The sequence below is a fragment of the Myripristis murdjan genome, chromosome 13 (genome assembly GCF_902150065.1).
Source record: "Myripristis murdjan chromosome 13, fMyrMur1.1, whole genome shotgun sequence".
In the NCBI taxonomy this organism is placed as follows: Eukaryota; Metazoa; Chordata; class Actinopteri; order Holocentriformes; family Holocentridae; genus Myripristis; species Myripristis murdjan.
The window spans coordinates 30385382-30405229 of NC_043992.1; the positions used below are offsets into that span (position 1 = coordinate 30385382).

General features: G+C 42.1%; 2 protein-coding genes across 2 annotated transcripts; one reads left to right on the forward strand and one right to left on the reverse strand.

Moving 5' to 3' along the window:
- Positions 1-2218: 2218 nt before the first annotated feature.
- Positions 2219-16471, forward strand: LOC115369717 (uncharacterized). Its single transcript, XM_030066385.1, has 17 exons — positions 2219-2256; positions 6005-6036; positions 8625-8657; positions 8930-8995; positions 9090-9122; positions 9259-9294; positions 9819-9860; positions 10174-10223; positions 10320-10372; positions 10494-10720; positions 11269-11528; positions 13544-13669; positions 13846-13981; positions 14132-14179; positions 14273-14344; positions 14530-14820; positions 14950-16471. The coding sequence occupies exons 1-17, from the start codon at positions 2219-2221 to the stop codon at positions 14967-14969; spliced, it is 1563 nt and encodes a 520-aa protein (XP_029922245.1). The 3' UTR covers positions 14970-16471.
- Positions 16472-17771: 1300 nt separating this feature from the next.
- Positions 17772-19640, reverse strand: il12a (interleukin 12a). The gene is made up of 7 exons (XM_030066387.1): positions 19622-19640; positions 19243-19394; positions 18999-19091; positions 18794-18835; positions 18379-18513; positions 18148-18189; positions 17772-17912 (listed from the first exon to the last, which is right to left on the reverse strand). Exons 1-7 carry the CDS (start codon positions 19638-19640, stop codon positions 17772-17774), a joined length of 624 nt encoding a protein of 207 aa, XP_029922247.1.
- Between the last annotated feature and the right edge of the window lie 208 nt (positions 19641-19848).

Consider the following 19848-nt stretch of genomic DNA (forward strand, 5'->3'; position numbering starts at 1 on the left):
TGTCTTAAGGGTAGCTGTGGCAAGTTGAAGGCCGTGCGTTCCCTGATTTCCTTTCTTCTCCTCCTGATCTTTCCCGTCCAGTCATGTCCTCCCCTCTCTTTGTCTTCCTCTTTTCCTCTCCTCTAGCCCTCAAAGTTTATCTCCTTTCATTTCCCGGGGTATCAGTGTTGTTTCTCCCTGTACCGAGGAGCTGATCTCTCCCTTTAGACTACAAGACTCGGATCATTTCTCTGTAGTCTTATTCATCTCTGTCACTCCTCTCTGCCCCCCCACCCCACCCCACTCCTCCACACACAAACACATCCTATGCATATTGCAAACTATCCATCTTTGAGAGACAGATAGATGCACAGAGGAAAAAGGAAAAGGATCAATGAGTTAAAGATCAATAGAAAAGCCCTTGATCTTTGGCTCATGCTTCCCGCTGGACACCGCAGTCACTCACACACCGCTCACACACACCCTGTACCTCCGTCCTGTTACCACCAGGACAGGGGTACACACTTGCCGTGCACAGAGGTCCTTTATACCTTCCAGTGTCGCTCTGTGAAACACATCCTGACGACATGAGGTGTGTCACTTGCATTTTGTCGTATTTAAGTTCTTGATTGTTGGTGTTTAATTGAAATGTCTTTTCTGTTCAGGATGCATTTGTCTGACACTTGCCACGGACACAAAGAGAATTCCCAACAAGTATAATAAACGACAACTTACTAACTCCCTGCCTCTCTTGCTCTCTCTCTCTCTCTCTCTCTCTCTCTCTCTCTCTCTCTCTCTCTCTCCTGTGTGTATCTGGGTGAACCTATGCAACTGTTTAAAAAAAAAAAGAAAGAAAAAGCTTATTGAGTGGTTTCTTACACATTTCATTATTCGCCATGTGGTATTGTGATCTTCTGATCAGTCTTGATTATGTCAAGCGCACAAAATCAAGTTCAAGTGTGTGTGTGTATATGTGTGTGTGTGTGTGTGTCTGTGTGTGCGGGTGCTACGTTTGGTGAGGCTTTTTTTTTTTTTTTTTTTTTTGCGCAGGAGTAGCCTGTAGAAATCTACTTCTTTCTATTGTCTGATGTGACACCTGGTGGTGTGTTGGCTGTAATGCAGCCCGGTGATGTGATGTGCGCGTTTTCCCGCTCAAAATGACCTAGTTGCATTGTGGCATCATCCCTCCTCCACATTCTCTGTGCATTTTGTGGGAACGTGCAAGGAGAATTCCCCCTCCAGTTGATAGAGACAACTCATTCCGCCTATGTATAAAAAAGCTCTTATATGCCATTCGCTCTCCATGCCACATCAGTCCTTTGGAAAACTTGTACTTCGCGGATAAACATTTTTGGTGTATGTTTGTGTGTGGAGCCAAAAATATGCGTTAATCAACTGTTTCAAACATAGAGCACGGGGACCCTGCAGGGGCTCTTGATACACTGCCAAGAAGCCCTCGCCAAAATCACTAATTTCAGTCTTATTTCATTATTTTAGCACACTGGAAAAAATATAAAGACAATGCATTTGTTCATTATGATAATAGTTTTCACTTTATCCTCTGCACTCCTCCACTATGTGGCAATGAGCCCGACTTTGTGCCTCAGACGGTCTTCTTTACACCACCATGCACTCAGTGCGGGGTCCCTGACACATGGGCTGTTCCGGATGTTGAAAAGTTTGGAGACCCCTGGTGTAAATTATCCATGAGATCCCGCATCACACTAAAGGCGGGATGATGCGTCCCCGCCCACTGGCAGGGCTCATTGCACTGCTTTCATGTTTTGCGCGGAAACTGCACAGGCACACTGATCTGTAAAGCTCTCCTCTGCAAACTGCGGTCACAATACAGGGAGGCATGATCAAAAGATCTGGGATTTTTTTTATGCACCCATACAGTGTAGCATGTCTGATGGTAAACAGTAACGTTACTATCCAAAACATTTGTTGCGTATTTTTGGACTTTGGGGGATATGCGTGTTGTTTTTGTGTTTAACTAAAACGTTTTACCGTGCAGAGGAAATGATGCTTTGCCAGAATGGACCAATAATAGAGAGTTATTAAAACCACGAGGCCGTCAAGCCTCTACTGACTCAGTGCTCAAAGTGAGCCTGGACAAAGGAGGCACTGGATGATCGGCTGTAATTACATCCAAGGTGATTTTACTGTCCGCAGGTTCAAGGTGGGGAAACAGAAAGCGTAGCGCAGTGTGAGCCGCGCAGGGAGGATGGTGGCGGAGATGGCGAGCTGCGGAGCCGCTTGTCACCTGGAGGACGGGTAAGGCTTTGAGCTTTGTGCACTTACTATGAGAAACACAGGCATTAAGAAGGTGTTACACTTGTAGGTGTATATCAGTATCTTTGCCATATGGACAACAAATAACCGAGAGTCTATGCAAAGCTACAATCGCTCCGCGTCAACACAGGAAGTGTTCTTTTGTCACTATCGGCTATCTGTTTTTGCTTGTTGAGGGAAACAAAAAGGCCGACAGTAGATATTTTTTCTTTCATTGCAGTTATCTTTAATTGCACACAAAAATAAAGAGACAGGAAGAGGGACGCCATGATCTCTTTGTTGTGCCAGTCTCCTCCACATGCTGCTGTGTTGTTATGTAGAGATGACTCACCATGTCGCTACACTGTAACGCGTCTTACTGCACATTTTGGAAACAGCATCGCATAATGTGTTGCCGCTACGAAGAACTGAAGCGATCCCATAGGTCTAATACATCCCAGGAGGCTGATATACAAATAACACAGCTAAACTGAAAGCTCTTGCAAGAATAAAGGGATGAAACTATCAAAAGAATTACGTAATTACTAGATGGTCACTAGTGCAACATGAACATTATAATTCTTCATAGAAACATTTGACGGAAACTACTGTATACAGTAAAGTCACCATAAATTCACCATCAAGGTCAACAGGCCCACTGTCACTTCCTGTATTACTGTACAGAGATGATCATACCAACCAAAACAAGACACACACACATGCAGTCATTTATTAAAGTCAAATAGGCTGCAATTTAGATTTAGCTACACAACATCTGCACACACAAGGTATCCATTGGTTTATTCAGATCCATCTTGTGACCAGTTAGATATATTTTATTAATTAGGCCTATCTGTTGCTGTGCTGTGAACCACAGGTAGGCAAACCAAGTAGGGTGGCATGGGTGAATCAGTAGCACAGTGCTGTTACCTGCATATCATTCATCCACTGAGCAGGACTGGCTGGGAAAGTCCCTAAATGAACAAAACACACATGACATCACATACTACAATGCTGCACCTTGAAAAAAAAAAATGAATTAACGAAATACTACCGTGTCCATGATAGCAGTTTACACTTCACTGTGTGTGTGTAGATAATGTGATGAATAGGCTTTATTTGAGCGCACAAACAGTTCACCAAAACATAATGTAATAAAGGTGGTTTATGACCCGCTGTAAATGGCATGAAAACGGGCAGTCATACTATTAATGATTCAAAGTATCAAGGTTAGTCTTGTTGCTGTGTAGTAATCTTGTCTTAAACTAAAAACTGCTTACTAACTGACAGTAGTTTATCTCCACTTGCATGCTTTGTCTGTCTGTTGTGTTTAGGTCAAATGGTAGGAAACATGCAAATGTTGTGGCCTTTATCTTTCAACCAGGGGTGGAGCAAAGAGGCTCAGAGAAGATTTGGTTTCTGTGTTTTCAAAGAGACAGAGAAAACACATAGAAAAACGAGACTACTACAACTAGAAAACAAGTAAGAGGTGGCCGTGGGGGAACTGAAACAGGGAACTCAGTGTGGGGAGTATATTTGCAGTATGGCATGCCAGAAAAGATTTGAGAGATGGACTCAGGGAGGCAGAGTTTGCTCAAAGATAACGATTACCATGGCAACTAATGAGCCACAGCTTTGTTGTGTGTGTCTGGCTGGCCAAGCCGGGATGACACGACCTTGAAGGGTGTAAACAGTGTTTCCTGGACAGATGTTAGAAAACAATAGAAACTGCTTTGGCTTATCACGGTTAACAGAGGCTGGTATTTGATCAGCCTTCATATTCCGTATCTGCACACACAAGGCTTCGCTTTTTGATCACCCAGCTCTCAACTGAGAGTACACCCAAGAGAGCGAAACAGGAAAAGAAGTCCCACAAACACAGGGTGATATGTGACCTACTTTTCCACGCGTGCTGGTGGTGAACTTGTTCTTCTTGTGTGGTTGGCTCTATGACGGCACACTGTTCATGCCCCGTGGCACTAGACAGATCTCAGACCTGTTGCCACTTGCAGGAGCTCAGGCCGTGTCAACAGGCTTCCCCACTCAGACACTACATGTGGGCGGCACATTTACACTCAAATTTTTTTTATTGTTGTTTACTATGTCTGCTTCCTTAGATAAACGGGCACACGACAACACATTCAGAGAGCTAAACATGCAGAATTATATCTCACATGGATAATTGCAGTGTTACATTTCAGTGTTACAACTGGTGCACATTTTGCATCCACTGCCAGCAATACTTTGTAGTAGGCGTTTGGGCACCGTCCAAAGACATTAAAGTCCATCAGTGCCAAAAGGATAGACACATAAACGGGATGTGACCAGTTTTGTTTGATGGAAAGGGAATCCACCCAGTACCTCTCTGTGTCTGGTTTCCTGTACCACCGCTCTGAAAACCACCACTCTGAAAGTGGGTCAGAGTGGAGGTTGAGAGGAAGGTGAGGCTTCCTCGCTGCAGGATGGGAGGGTGTTAGAAATATAAAAAAAAGTGAGATGTTGGCAGAACGAACATGATTCTTGTTTTTATGCTTTCCCTGGTCTGTGTGTGTTCCTTTGCGAAAGCAGAAGTGGTGTACTACAATTGACACAGAAGGGCTTGCAGCTGTCGTTGAGAGAGAGCTATCCCTCCCTTCCTCTATCATGATCCAGAAGCTGTGCTCACACAGCCCACACGGTCCTGCTTGATTGCTGCTGGAAGCTAATTAAAAGATATCTAATTTTTATAGAGCTGCAACTAACAATTATTTTCATTGTCAAATAATCTGTCACTGATTTTCTCAAGAGATTGATTAGTTATTTGGTCCATGAAATGTCAGAAAATGGTAAAAAAAAAAAAATGTTGATCACAGTTTCCCAGAGCCGAGGTGACGCCCTGTAGTGTCTTGTTGTGTCGCAACCAACAGCCCACAACCCAACGACATTTAGTTTACTGTTATAGAGGAATAAGAAACCAGAACATATTGTAGTTTACTGTCATAGAGGAATAAGAAACCAGAAAAAAATATCTTAGTTTACTGTCATAGAGGAATAAGAAACCAGAAAAAAATATTTTAGTTTAAAGTCATAGAGGAATAAGAAAGCAGAAATATTCAGATTTGAAAAGCTGGAATCAGAGAATTAGGAAATCTTAAATGATTACGATTATATGATTATCAGGATAGTTGGCAATTAATGTAATAAATGGCAACTAGTTGATTATTCGACTAATAATTGCAGCTATAATGTTACAAGTAGACAGGCAGGTGGACCCCAATGCGGGAGAACAAAAGCAAGCAGGACTGAAGGTCACTATGTTTAATAAATAACACGGGGATAACAAAACTCTAGGAACAGAAGCGCATGAGGAACCTTGACCGGTGAAGCATAACAATGAACTGACAAAGAAGTGAACCAAAAGCAAGACTTAAATACAAACTGAGCAAACTGGACGCACTTGGAGAAAGGGAGGGATGGGCTGGAACAACACAACGAGGACAGGCAACACAAGGGCAGGGCGGATGAAGCCATGCAGGGCAGGTGTGGGGATGAACATGCTGACACGACTGTGGAAGAAGAGTAGGGACAAAACAAGTACAGACGACTAGGGAAACAGAAAATGTAAGTCCGACACAAAAAGTCCACAAACATGAGTCAAAAGAAAACACAAGAGTCCATAAGGTAAAACACCAAAGTCCAAAAAATTCAACCGAAAAGTCCATAGACTTCAGAATCATAAGATCTATTTTTTTTTATCTGTTCTATCTTACAGAGATGGAGATATCCCCGCCCCTGATGAAAAAGGTAAACACAATATCATTTTCTCTCCCTCGCTTCATTGCTCTTTTCTCAGTTTCTCATGGAGCAACATCTTTTTTAAAAAGATGTTGTCTGCAGTGTTTTTACAGAATAATCACGGTGTGTCCCTCACCTGCCACATTTCCATATTTGGTTTCTGCCAAGAGTGCATCCCCAGTACCTCTCACTACTTTCACTTTCCTTCTTTTCTCCTTCCTTTTTACTGTGCTCTTTTTTTGTCCTCTCTTCTCTCCCTGTCATTTGTCTTAAAGGGCAAGAGTTGCCCGCAGTTGTTCTGACTCATGCAAACACTTGCATCCCCATTTCCCAATGCAGTGTTTGTAATTTTTGTTGGCCAGCAGATGGCAGGCAACGCCCGTCCAAAGCTTTGCAGATGCACAGAGTTTATGTGTGTATTTGTTCTCCACCTTGTTTGCCAGCCTGACGGGGGGAAGAGGCTGTGCTGGAGTGGAGAGGGATGCCTGCTGGCTTAGATGAGGCAGCAGCAGCAGCTCCGCAGAGAGAGAGGGAGAGAGAGAGAGGCCGTAGGAGGCATGTGAGGACAAGGAGAGAGAGGGTGGGGAGAGTGGTGAAGCAGACAGATGGAGAGAAGTGGAGGAGAGAGATTGATGAGGAGGTGCTGCGAGTGGAGCAGAGATGGCAGTGTCTGCTTGTTAGTCTGAGATAAAACTCTGTGGCCTAGAGAGGATGGGCTCCATCCATTAGCCAGCCAGGCACTCAGCCAGATGGCCCTGTCCACACACGCTCGCTGCTGCTGGGCAGAAAGGGATAGCAGCTCCCCTGGACCCATCTGTATAAATGGGCCAGGGGCTTCTTTACACAGTGCTTCAGTTCAGATGCTAAGGAATGAGGGATATAGGCTATTTATTTCATTCCTGTAAGGTATTATTGTTGTATTATTATTTTATGGGAGTGTGGTTGTTGTAAATCAGCCGTACTCAGGGTCTTTTTGATGACTTATATGGACGAAGACCTTTCACTGTATGCACTTAAACACAGTGACAATTTAATGTCATATGCTAGATACACACTCTTGGGGAAAAAAAAACAGATGTTGGGGCAGTACCTTTTTAAATGAACAACCTCAGTGACAAAAGACAGGTAAGGCCAAATATTGATGTGTAAGGAAAGGAAAAGTTGCTGTGGCTAAATGGCATGAGTGATAAGTGTAATACGCAGATGACTTCACCAGAGGTGCATTCTTCTGTGGTTTGAGGTTTTTTTTTTTTTTTGCTCACAAACACGTTGATGGTCGGAAGGTTAAAAAAGCGTACTATATATATGCAATATATTCTCTGTGTGTGTGTTATTTCCCATCATCATCACCACCACCGTCTAGTAATATGTGGGACTGTAGAGGTGAAAGAGGGAAAGCAAATGCAACCGTTAAAGACTTACTTGCTGTGTGGCTCCAGTGTGACTGCAAAGGGTATGTCCCCTTAGAGCACTTTGAATGCCACCTGCAGATATTACTGTACCTGACAGCTGCCTGTGTTAGGGATTCAAAGAGAAAAGAGTGAGAGAGCAGTCAGTGTTGAAGGTTGACCTTGTAGCAACTGGAAATGTGATGACTGCCAGAAAATGCAGCTGTGAAAAATGTGGTAAAAATGTCACTGTCCCTCTGAAACAAAATATTGACTAAAGGACTAAATTTCCCATCAGATAATGTCATAACATCAGATTGCTTTACTAACCTGTAGTTATTACTACAGGTTAGTAGGTTAGGTTAGTTGGGTTTAAAACATTGGAAGTTGTATTGTATTAGTTCCTATTAATAATCTGAGATGGAAGCATAACAAGTTTTAAGTATGAGAAAGCTACAATGACTAATAGTTTCACATTTTTATCCAGTATTATGATAACATTATCATTTTCATCAGTAACTATTATATCCCTTTTTAAGCAACTGCAAATTTATATCATAATGTGATGCAGTTGAATACATTAACAGGGTTTATTGAATTTTTGGCCCCTTTGAGGGGAACACTTTTATTACATTCTGACAAGTTATCATTTGAGAGGGAAATTATTTGCTCATGCTTAATAGCCATATATCTGCCTGTGTTTATCATTAAAATTATGTAACCACTTCTATTCCATATTCATGTATATTCTGTGTTCACATTTTGTTAGGAGAGCTTCTGCCAGGGTTTAGTTGACTATGTGTGTTGGTGTACAGAAAACAGAATCACTCCCAGGCTGCACCACTCTCAGTACACGTTGTTTTGTCTCTTGTGGTGGTTCGACTGCTGTGTTTGGTTGAGGTGTTCTTTTCCACCCGTTACACCCAACACTTTATATCTAATAACCTAATAAGAAGATGGGGGATGGGGCTTGATTTCTTCTAAGCAACAGTCCTAGGCATTCATAATTTCACCAAACCAGGAGGTATAAAGAGGGGGGACTTTCTCCATATTTTTTGAATGAGCCTACATGAGCAACTTTTACATTGTTAGTGTACTGCTTCTTCCATATTCCAGTGTTAAAGCACCACTACGAATGTTCTCTTTGTTATTACAGTCTCAATTGCTCCGGACGCTTTAGCACTAACCCTAAAACTTGTGTTGCTACAGGCAGTCTGGCTGAAAGCGACAGCAGTAGCCCAGGTAAGCACAAGTATTTTAATCAATCACTATCACCCATGTGGTCCTTTGCCACAGATGATTTAGCAGAAAAGCGAACTCCGTCAGACATTTCATGGATTTCTAACATGCATGCATGCAGGTTTTATTTTGGATGAAGCACACTGCGCTAAAAATCCTTTCTCTTGTAACAGTCAATCGTTGTCTGATCACTCACTCGCATCTTATCACTCAGCGAGTCACAGGAAAGCTTTCAGATCTCATGCATCCCCCTCATTTGAACTTATTTGACACAGAGAGCACGGGAACGTCCACAGAGGAGAGCTCGGAGGAAGAGGACGATGAAGATGAAGAGGATTCTGGTGAGAGGCATTGGCATGGATCATACTCCCTTTTCACGCCGCTTTCCTCCAAGTCCATTTCCTAACTCTCTCCTCTTCTTTTGTCTTTCAACAGAGGGCTGCGCTGAGAAGGATGGAGGAGAGGGAGGTGAGAACTGACATCCCAATATCTGTTCGTGGTCGAGCTCTGAGCATCCGATGGAAATGCACAGATTTTACAAGACAAACAATGCACAGTTTTAGAAAAGGTTTCACTTCATCTGTCTTCTTATTGTTCTTTGCAGAGACTGACGAACCTGATGCTGAGGATTCTACTAATGGTAAGAAAGAGACATCTCAAGTCCCCCACGTACTGTGCGTTTTTGGATCATCCTTTGCATTTCTTGCATGTTGGATGGTGCAAAGCAAAACAAGGACAAATCTTGCCTTGTCAGATTGTAAGGCTGTTCCTTTCTTTTTTTCTGAATTTATGTATTTGTTGTTTTCGTCTGGAGCCATGTGTCAGCTTGTTTTTATAGCCTGATGTGTTTTTATTGGTCATGTCCCAGCATCAGCCTCACCACATGAATATCCAACAAAACTTCTGGCAGGAGCAAAGCTTTTTTGAAGCATTGAATTTGATGTAGGTGCATGTAATGGACCGCCACCACACACACACACACACACACACACACACTTGCAGAGCATTGTTCACAACAAAATAATTTTCCCACAATGTGAACACAGTGGAATGGTAAATTCTGAACCAATGATGGACAAAATTGCTCTGTCTGACAGGAGCATTACACAGTATTTTAGCCTCTTCCATATGGTAATGATGGACGTCTTTTTTTTTTCTCTCCAGAGCCAACCACTGGACCTGAAGCAGACGGTTCTAATGGGAAAGGTACAACAGATTAACTAATCATAAAAGATTAGAGGAACACTCCGACTCCCTTTTTCCGACGTACCCAGACTGAAACACGATGTTCAATGCCATTTTCACATCTGTATGTCCAAGTGGTTTGCTTCCAATGGGTCACATTTTGTATTAGCTTAGCATAAAGGCTTTAAGTCTATGGGAGTCTGTAGCCTGGCTCCATCAAAGTGGAAAAAACAAGCCTTACACCAAAGTGTTGGACTAAGCATGACCTGTACTTTGGGGATCGTGTCAGTTTTCTTGTCACTCACCACCTGTTTATTGTTACTTATCTTGACAGACAAGATGCACTTCATATTATGCTGTGAAAAATGCAAAGCCGTCCAAAAGGTGAGTGCAGGCACATCCAGATATCTTGGACTTGCACAAACTAGATATTCTTCTTACAAACATGTAAATAACATGCAGTGTTGGTTTGTTTGACAGAGCCATGGTTATGAGCAGGTTACCCCCAGGAGGATCTCCAAGGGACGTTTACAGTGAGTATCTGCAGCCACGCTCCTTCTGTGCATTGATCTGGTCTGCTCTCATTCAAATTGACTCTTTAAGTATCATTTTTGTCATCATGATTGTGTGTGTGCGTGTGTGTGTGTGTGTTAGGGTACAGCTGGAAGGAGAGGGTACATTTGAGTGCTCCGTCACAGGCCTGGTGTTTGAAGTGTCAGAGCCGGTTCTGATACGCTACTCGGTCCTGTCCTGGTCCAAGTTCGGCATGTTCCTGCGGGATTCCTGGAAGTTTGCTGGACCCATCTTCAATGTGGACACGGTCAACAAGGATGCGTCTGTCCTGAAATCCATCCAGTTCCCCCATTCCCTGTGTCTGGCAGGTGAGTACGTAGGCTTACCTCTGGTCAGGCAGTAGAGCAGAGATATGTGTTTTCTCAGGGCAGAAATATCTTACATCTTCAACAATGCACCACAGTAGAGGAGGTGAATGTAAACCAGTAAAGCAGATTTATGGATTACTAATAAAGTTATGAGTCATCTGAAAATACTTATTTTTCAAGTACAAACTTTTCCATTTTTAAAAGGCTGACTGAAGAACTTTAGGCCGGCTGATGCCAACTGTGTGGGACAGCAAGAAGCTATCCTTACTTTGGATAGGCTCCATTCATTTGGCCAAATTCTGAGCATTGTTTGTGATGGGCTCTCATGTATGAATTTGAAGTGCCGCTCACCTGCCAATCAGATGAATGTGAATTGCACCTCAACCTGCTACGCCATCACCTCCCAAGTCATGATTGTGATTTTTTAGTTTCAAATCAGTGGCTAGAAGAATTTCAGGAAACCTTTTTTTTTTCTCAAAATGGAGACACTGTTAAAAATTGGCTACACATCATAACTTTCCTTGTCTCTCCCCTGTATCTTCCTGCAGACCCGGACAATGAGATGACGTTCAGCGTCCTACACATCAAGAACAACCGTCCAGTCATCGAACCAACGGCGGACCACTCAGGCAGCCACGTTAAGTGGTGTGTGTCCTCCCTGTCCCCTGTCGGTCCCATTGTTCAGACCAGCCAGTCTGTTGAGCACCACGGGGTCGTGCTCGTGTACAAGATGCTGGGCAACAATGACGACAACAGCAGCTACAGCTTCCGCATCTATCTGGCCACCAACAACTCCTCCGATATCAAGGTGAGACTGAGAGAAACAGTACACAGGTGCATGGATTCATTATGTATAAAGTGAAATTTTTTTGTTTTAATTTTGATGATTTATGGCTTACAGTTCATGAAAAGTTAAAAAACAACAACAGTATCTTAAATATTACACGAAACCAATCAAAATATGTGAATATATGCACTCAGTACATGGTCAGGGCTCCTCTTGCAGGAATGACTGCATCAATGCTATGATATTCAAATTTTTTGACATGCACTTCACATGCACCACTGAATGCCTTTCAATTCTATTATTAGTTTAAAGGAAGCTTTAATCAACCTTGATGTCTGTGATCAAGAAATTGCAACAACAAATAGCTGACCTGTGACATTTCCACAACAGAGCTGAGTAAGCGAGCTAATCGGAGCAGAGATTGAACAGAAATGTTTGGTTCACTGTGACAAGGAGTGTTGGCGAGAGGAGCCAAATGCAGGGGCAGAGGCAGACTGAGCGGTGAACACGACTTTAATAAACACGTGAAGGCAAAACAGGCTGGAGCTACACAAGGGACCAGGCTGCCCTGACAAACTGGCAACACAAACAGCAGGATCTGACAAAGACTAGACACACGGCTTAAATACCCACAACGGCAATTAACACAAGCAGGTACAGGTGGCAAGGGCAGACGCAGGAGGCGGGACTAGCAGACTGGCTTAACAGGACACTTTCCCTGCGTTCCAGTACTCATACAACCATACTATTTAGTAGGGGAAAAAAAAGATTTAGTATGTCCCAATACATAGTATGTCAGATGCAGTATGCCAAGAGTACCAGGATGTTTCATAGTATGCATTTCAGCATGCTCCTCTGGCCATTCTGACCCACAATCCTTTGTGCAGTGGACATTATGTCGCACTGACTACGTTGCGTGTACAAGCCACGCCCACATACGGAAGACAACAAGACACATCACACAAAACTCAGAAATATCAGAAATATGACAGACGACAGCGCAGTATGAAACAGCACCGGCATTTTGACAACAACATTCAAATGTGGCGCGACGGACGGCGGCGGTAGTGAGCAAGAGGGGTGGACTTCAGGGATGATGTATGTAGTGTGTCCCAATAGTATGCATATGCATGCATATTGCATACTAAACTACATACTTTATAAGGGCAGCTGCAGTACATACTAAAAGTAAAAAGTATAAGTATGCAATTTGGAACGCAGGGCAAAATTCCCCATGAAATGACCTCACATTACTTCTGCTTCCTGTAGAACAGAATCTTCATCATCCTGCACTAGTGGGTGTTCAACCAATAAAACGTTTACTAATCTTTAAATATCCTCTCTCAGATACCTAACCCTCCAAACAAAGTTGTGTTTCCCTCCCAAACTGATATCATGGGGTCTGTAACCAAACAGGAAGGAATTGTGACGGTTAACACATCATATATTACAATACAGAACACCGCTTCGCCAAAAGAAGCTGTGAAATCTTGAAATCTCGGTGCATGGTGAATTCGTTATTGAGTCTTTAGTTGTAGTTGATAGCCCTATCAAACCTCTCACAGCTGAATCACGGTTATTTTGTTCACTTTGGCCTTAATGGAAGAGGAAATAATGGCAATCATTACTGATGTCACTAGTGTGTATGTGTAACATGACAATCTGAGAGTTATATGATATTGATGCGCCTGTCTTATTGTGCTGTACATCAGAATTCATACTGGAAGTGAATTTGTGTTTGTGTGAGCATGTGCCTTTTAGCGGAGGCAGAGGCTTTGATAGTAAACCACACAAATGGCGGGTCGTACATCACTTCCTAAAAATAGCGTTTCGTCTTTTCCCATAATTTATGTTGCAATCTGCCAGTTAGTCACCAGTATTAGTAGTGGCAGGGTGCTTACGTCATTCTATGGAAAATGTCTTATTTAGTATTAATATCTTTTAACCTGCATATCCGCTACGAGGAGGTGACTCAACTCTCTCCCTCCCTCTTTTTCTGCTTCATCTCATCTTCCTGTCCTCATCATGTGTGTCAGGATATAGCCAAGGAGCTGCGCACCTCAAAGAGGCGCTACATGAAGATAGAGAAGCCTCCCACCTGTAAGCTATATGAGAGGAGTTACCGCCTCTTGAGCGAACCAGAAGGGGAGATCGGCCCAGAGGTGTGTGTTTGTGTGCTTGCACATGTGTATGCATTGTAGTGTCTACTGTAACTTCATGTGTTTTACAACAAAAAGCTGAATCTAGAGATTTTGCAAAGGCTTTACTTTGTAGTTTGCAATTGTTGTATGTGGATTCCACTACTAAATTTGTATTCATGTGTCTCTTACACGTGCAGGACTTGACATTTACGCTTGCGGTAACCAAACTTAAAGGCTACTTTGAGGCCCTGTTTGAGCAGCCTCCTCCCTTCAAATTGTCTCTTATAGAGACTGATACAGACCAGATTGTGTGGTCTGCTACCATCAGAGAAGGTATAGTCTACTATCGTCCCATTTGTCTAATCTGTTTTTTTTTTTTTTGGGAGTTGGGTGGGATGGGGGGAGGGGTGGGGGTTAAACTCGTGCATGTAGATTTGGGGAGTTATACATGGTGACGATGCCTATCGTTTTGCCTCCTCTCAGGTGACTGTTTAGACAACACAGTGGAAAAGCCAAGGAAAAGAACTGATAGTAAGTTTGTTTCTCTTGTTGTATCCTAAAATTTCCCTAAGGACTTTTTCAGTGCTGCGTCATAACTGAAAAAAACTTTCACCTCTCTCAAAGGCAGAAAGCGGAGCAGCAGTGCATCAGAGGAAGAAACAGCCAGTAAAAGAGCTCGATGGCAAGATGAGTCAGGTGACTTCTTTCATCTTTTACCAGTTACAGCTTTGGGTACAGCGTTGTTTTGCTCTGGTCAAGTTGAAAAAAAAAAAAAAAAACACTCTACAGCATAACTTGGCGTAATTTCTAGATTTTCTCCCTGTGTCAAAAAATTTTACAAACGATTTCAACTACCTGGGTGTTTTGCGTGCCTTTTCCAGATGGAGTGAAGACAGTCCTGTCCCCGGGCCAGGACATCACAGAGAAGCAGCTCCTGCAGGTGGCCAAGCGGCTGGGGAAGGAGTGGAAGCAGGTGGCCATCTATCTTGACCTGACCTCCCGGGACCTGGAGGACATCCAAGCAACAGAGAAAGACGTGACCATGCAGAAGCTGAAGATGCTGGTGGAGTGGAAGAATAGAAAGCAGCAAGGAGAGGCCACGGCGCTCAACCTGTGTAAGAGTCTGGAGGACCTGGAGGACCTGCCGAATGAGGTGTATCAGATACTGAAAGGTAACGTATTGCATGCTTATCGAAACACACAGTTTAGACATCCATAAACACATACATACGTATAGTGGCTCAAAAAAGGTGTTGTTTCTTCTTAAGTTATTGTATCTTGTCTCTTTTCTCTGTTTTCAGACATGACAACAACACATTAACCAAATGAGACGGGTGACCCTTGGATGTCTGTTGCTCGATCATGAAGAAGAAAAAGGCTCAGGAACACAGTACGGCAAGGTCGGCCACTGCTCCCGACTCACTGAATCTCTGCGTATGAACAGATCTTCCTTTGCTGCCTAAGACAGCATGGTTTTATGTTTCTGTTCTGAACATTTTCTCCAAAATTTTGTAGTGCATTGATTGATGAGTTTTTGCAAAGCCACATTTCACGAGACGGTCCACTGTCTTAAACTTGAATGGGCATTTTTTCATTAGAATTATGTTTCATTTTTTTTTCATTATTATGTTCAGAGGTAGTCCCTTTGTCCTGCAATGAAAGCAGGATCACTAAGCTCGAGTTTAAGGTTTCTCTTTGTACCCAGAAATGGATACTATGGATTATCAGGAACAGAAATGGCCAGTATACGGAGGTCATTTGAATATTTGGTAGCTAATTATGTAGCCAGTTCTAGAGGCAAATGTAGGTGCTGCAATGTTGAAACTACAAAATGGGCAAAAATCCCAACTGTCTTCTAAACCCGTGTTTTTTGTTTCACTTTGCTCTGGTATGCTACTGGGACTTTTTGTAAACAATTAGGCGTTACCACTAACCTACATTTGGTTGACCAAAGCATAACAGATTTGATAGTTTGTGTCTTATACATGTCTTGATATGTCTTTGTACTTTTTACACTTCTTTGTTTTCTACTATGTACATATCTTTTTTTTTTTACCGCCATTTAAAAGAAAACAATATTTGTCTTTGTATGTATATACAGTATGTTTGTTTATATGATTTATTCGACAACACTGAACCTGCAAAACTAGTTTGAGCTGTCTGAGAAGGGATAATTATGTTTATTTCATTTTGCTTGAATTACGAAACCATTCCTGCCCTTGTGTGAACTAAGACTGACTAAGAAAGAAATGATGCACATTTGGATTCAGGACTGAATTTAAATATATCTACACGACCTATATCAGGGACAGCTGGCAACATTCACATCTCTTTTACCAGTAATTTGATTAATAGCTGTAGAGCTTTGACCAATCAAGGCTTGAAACATGACAGATGCTGTAAACTGCATGTGAAAATCAAAATGATTTCAACATGGATTTGCTTGACATACAGCACATGTACACAGTAGTTTTGCTGAGCTTTTAATTTACAGGTAATTTTTTTTTTTTTTTTTTTTTTTAATTTTTCATTCCAAGGTCCAAATAACACCCTTTATAATGCTGCATGCCAAATATCTCAAGGGTAGTTTGAATTAGCAGCTGAAATGATAATTGGGAACATGTGAAATGTTGAGAGTTTTTGGGTTCTCCATCCATTTTGAAAACTTTAATGCAATAATGTTTACATTCAGACAAGAGGACCTTTTCTAAACAATTTACTACAAATGCTCCAATCCTTACTTTTTGCACTTCTTTGATAAATGATGCATCATGTTTTTTGGTCCCTCTGAGGATTCTGGATATAATGTTTAAAGAAGCACAACTTGACTAAATAAAACAACTTTTTTTAAAGAAAAATTTCCCCTTTTTTTTTTTTTTTTTTTTTTGCTTCATGTCTCGAACAGTCATAACAATATGTTTTAATCTTGTGACCTGTAGATAATCGCATGTTATCTATAATTAGTGACTTTCATTTTCAATTTCACTTAAAATCATTTCTTCTGCACCTCAAGCTTCAATTCAGTTCAGTACCATAACTGTACAACCACAGCTGTAAATCAGGACATACAAATACAGTATTACCGTACATCACATAAATCAACAAATACAGCTATGAGTATGAGTTTGTTAAAGAAACTTATTGCATTGAGGGAAAAGACTTTTTGTGAATTGATATGTTTGCCAGTGGGGCTCTGATTCACAGACCCAAGCGAAGTGACTGAAATTCAGAGCAGAGCGGGGCAGCAGCCAGGCTCCTGTAGATCCGTTGCAGAACACAAAGTGACGCCCCGACCCTCTTACTGTCCTCGGCAAAACAGTCTTTGATTTTCCCTCTTGTAGATTAAATCAACATTGTCCCAAATTATCCACAAAGGTTGAGTACCAGAAGAGGTTCTGGTTGATTTAACATGAGATCCTTTTTTTTTTTTTGTCGAAATTAATCAGTAAAAAACTCTCGCTGTACTTGCTGTTGGCTGTTTCTATATGAAGGAAAGTCAAACAAGGGCTGTTACATCTGCATACTTAAATAACTTGAACCTGCTGCTGTGCATTTTTCATTTCATTTGTGTAAATGAAAAATTAGAGAGGTGCTAAAACAGCCTCGAGGTGCTCCTGTGTTTAAAACCATTGTACCGGACATAGTTCCATTGACAAAGACTCTTTGATTCAGTTGCAATAAATACTTTATTATAAATAGTCAAGAATATTATAAATAGTCAATAATAAATAACATCACAGCTCATCAAATAAATAAATAGAATAAATAGATCTCAAACACCATATAAATAGATACATTTCCCCCAAATATTGGAAAAAACTCAAACATAGATATTTGTATCGGCCAACATGGCCCCCCAGTAATTTTCTTAGCATTAATGTAAGTGTCATTCAGCTCTCAGCGAGCCAACACGCTGGAGCCTGGCCAGCTAGTTAACACCCAGACCAGTCCACAGGCAGCACATTCATACTGCATGGCCAGTGTAGAGCATTACTTGGTTAACAGTTGTAAATGATGGTGGTCAATGACAAAAGTGGTAGCTTGTTCTGTTGAGGTGATGATTATGATTAGTGATGATGATGATGATGATGATGGTGGTAAAGATTACGATGATGATGGCTGCTTAGTTCCTGTGGTCACCTGAGGAGATGTAGCCCATTGCCCGGTTGATGGTGATGGTGCGGATATGGAAGCCCTTCATCACCCGGTACATTTTCCACCTCTGGTCGAAGCGGTTGCCCTCCCACATCTGGGCGATGTTCTCCTAAAGAACAACAGGGAAGGTCAACGACATGGATGCAGATGGAGGAGCTGCCAGGTTTAGACGCATGAGGTCTAAACCTGAGATCAACACATGCACTTGCCAAGGAATTTTTTCTTTCACTCAAGAACTGCATGTTTGTGCTTTTGATTTGACTTAATCTCTTGTCAACTTAAAATGTGGGTGGCAAGGAGTAAATAAGGAACAAACAAAAGAGAGGGAATAGAAAAAAAAATACCTCCGAAGATTCTTTCTCTTCAGCTGGTGTCAGGGAGCATTTCTGTTTAAACCAAGGAAGATTCGGTGAGGCAACTTGAAAATGTTATTTCCCAGGAGATTGTTTCTGTCTTTGATGATATCTGTTTTTTTCTAACTGTATTTTTCACCCTCCCACACACACACACACACACACACACACACACACACACACACACACACACAAGACATACAGTCATACACACAAACACACCTCCAGCAGGCTCTGTATAATTTTCAGTGTTGGGTCAAGTAGTGCTGCTTCTGTTTTAGGGCTGATTTGTTTGTAGGACTTCAGAACAGCAGCATAGTGGGTCAAGTCCTTCATGATGTTCTCCAAACAGGTACTCTGTGGAAAGAGCCAAGACAAATGTGTGCTCAGTCACTTGTCTGCATTAAATAAATCAACTTTACCAGCTGCCAACAAAGAGACTGGCTGGGTGGATATGTAGTGTATAGTGCATAATATCCTAGTTAAACTTTACAGAGCAACAGGCCACTGATAAATGCTGAGATGTGCTTTTATTAAGTTCTAAACAAAACAGTTTATTATACAATATTATTATATAACCTATATAACTTAAACATATGTGATCATTTTTGAAGGGAAATTTTTTGCACAAGCTTACCTCACTGAAGGATGTATTACTCAGCGTTGCGCAGCTTGAATGCTGAAGGGGGCATTTTGAAAAGGGAAGAAATAGTGGTCAACTTATTTGTCAGGTATCCGTATATTTTGTTCCATTTCATCACTCTAAGCAAAATTAAAAACTTTCTGGAATAAATCATACTGAAGCTGACTTTTCAGTATATACGGAGTACAGGCTTACTAACCTGTGCCAGACTGGGTGCGCACACCAGAGCTGTTTCACCTTTACGATCCACCACAGGGTGAGCGTTACGCCTGACGCCAGTAAACAGATCCTCCTGCAAAATAAAATAAAAATGAGAATTGTGTGTGTGTGTGTGTGTGTGTGTGAGAGAGAGAGAGAGAGAGAGAGAGAGAGAGAGAGAGAGAGAGAGAGAGAGAGAGAGCCAAGTAAATGTCATTACTTCACATAATCTAAATTTCACTTACATTGTTCAAGAGCTCTGTGATCTTCCGCAGGAGCGCCTTGGACAGCTCCGAGCACTCTCCGCACTTGTCTGCGCTTAAACTGGTCGCAGTGGGCACCGGGGATCCTGTGGATGTGCGCCAACACACCGCGAGCATCAGCGCGCAGGTGAGGACTGCAGGACAGGAAAACAGTAACAGTCATCAGACACTGTACCTGTTATGAATCTCTTGCATCCCTTAGATGATCAAGTTGCACGATAAATACGATATAACGAAAACTGCCTACAGTTATTAGGACGAAAATACAGAAATTATCAAGTGATCTTGCAGTAATAGTGAAAAAGTGGCTATCTTATCACTTGTTCAGTAGTGAGTGTCATTCAGCCCGGAACTGACTTACACAAATAAAAGTTTGCCATCTTCTTGAGTGGATAAGAGATCTCAGCCAGTCCAGATGTTTGTTGCTCTCAGCTCATCTCAAGGCGCTTATATAGGCAGTTTGGCCAACAGGGGATTCCCTCGGGAGCCTGCGGGAGGGCTCCTCAACACCATGAGCGAAAACAAAACCAAAACGTCATGAAATTTCCTCTCTGCTCTGCAGCGAGACTTTTTCAGCACATGCTGGTC

Excerpts from the sequence above, each read along its gene's own strand:
- LOC115369717 (XM_030066385.1), top strand. The coding sequence starts at position 2,219 with ATGGCGAGCTGCGGAGCCGCTTGTCACCTGGAGGACGG. Across the intron at positions 8,658-8,929 it reads AAGCGACAGCAGTAGCCCAG|AGAGCACGGGAACGTCCACA; the intron begins GTAAGCACAAGT and ends TATTTGACACAG. Across the intron at positions 9,295-9,818 it reads TGCTGAGGATTCTACTAATG|AGCCAACCACTGGACCTGAA; the intron begins GTAAGAAAGAGA and ends TTTTCTCTCCAG.
- il12a (XM_030066387.1), bottom strand. Across the intron at positions 18,836-18,998 it reads GCGCACCCAGTCTGGCACAG|CATTCAAGCTGCGCAACGCT; the intron begins GTTAGTAAGCCT and ends TGCCCCCTTCAG. Across the intron at positions 18,190-18,378 it reads TTATACAGAGCCTGCTGGAG|AAATGCTCCCTGACACCAGC; the intron begins GTGTGTTTGTGT and ends TGGTTTAAACAG.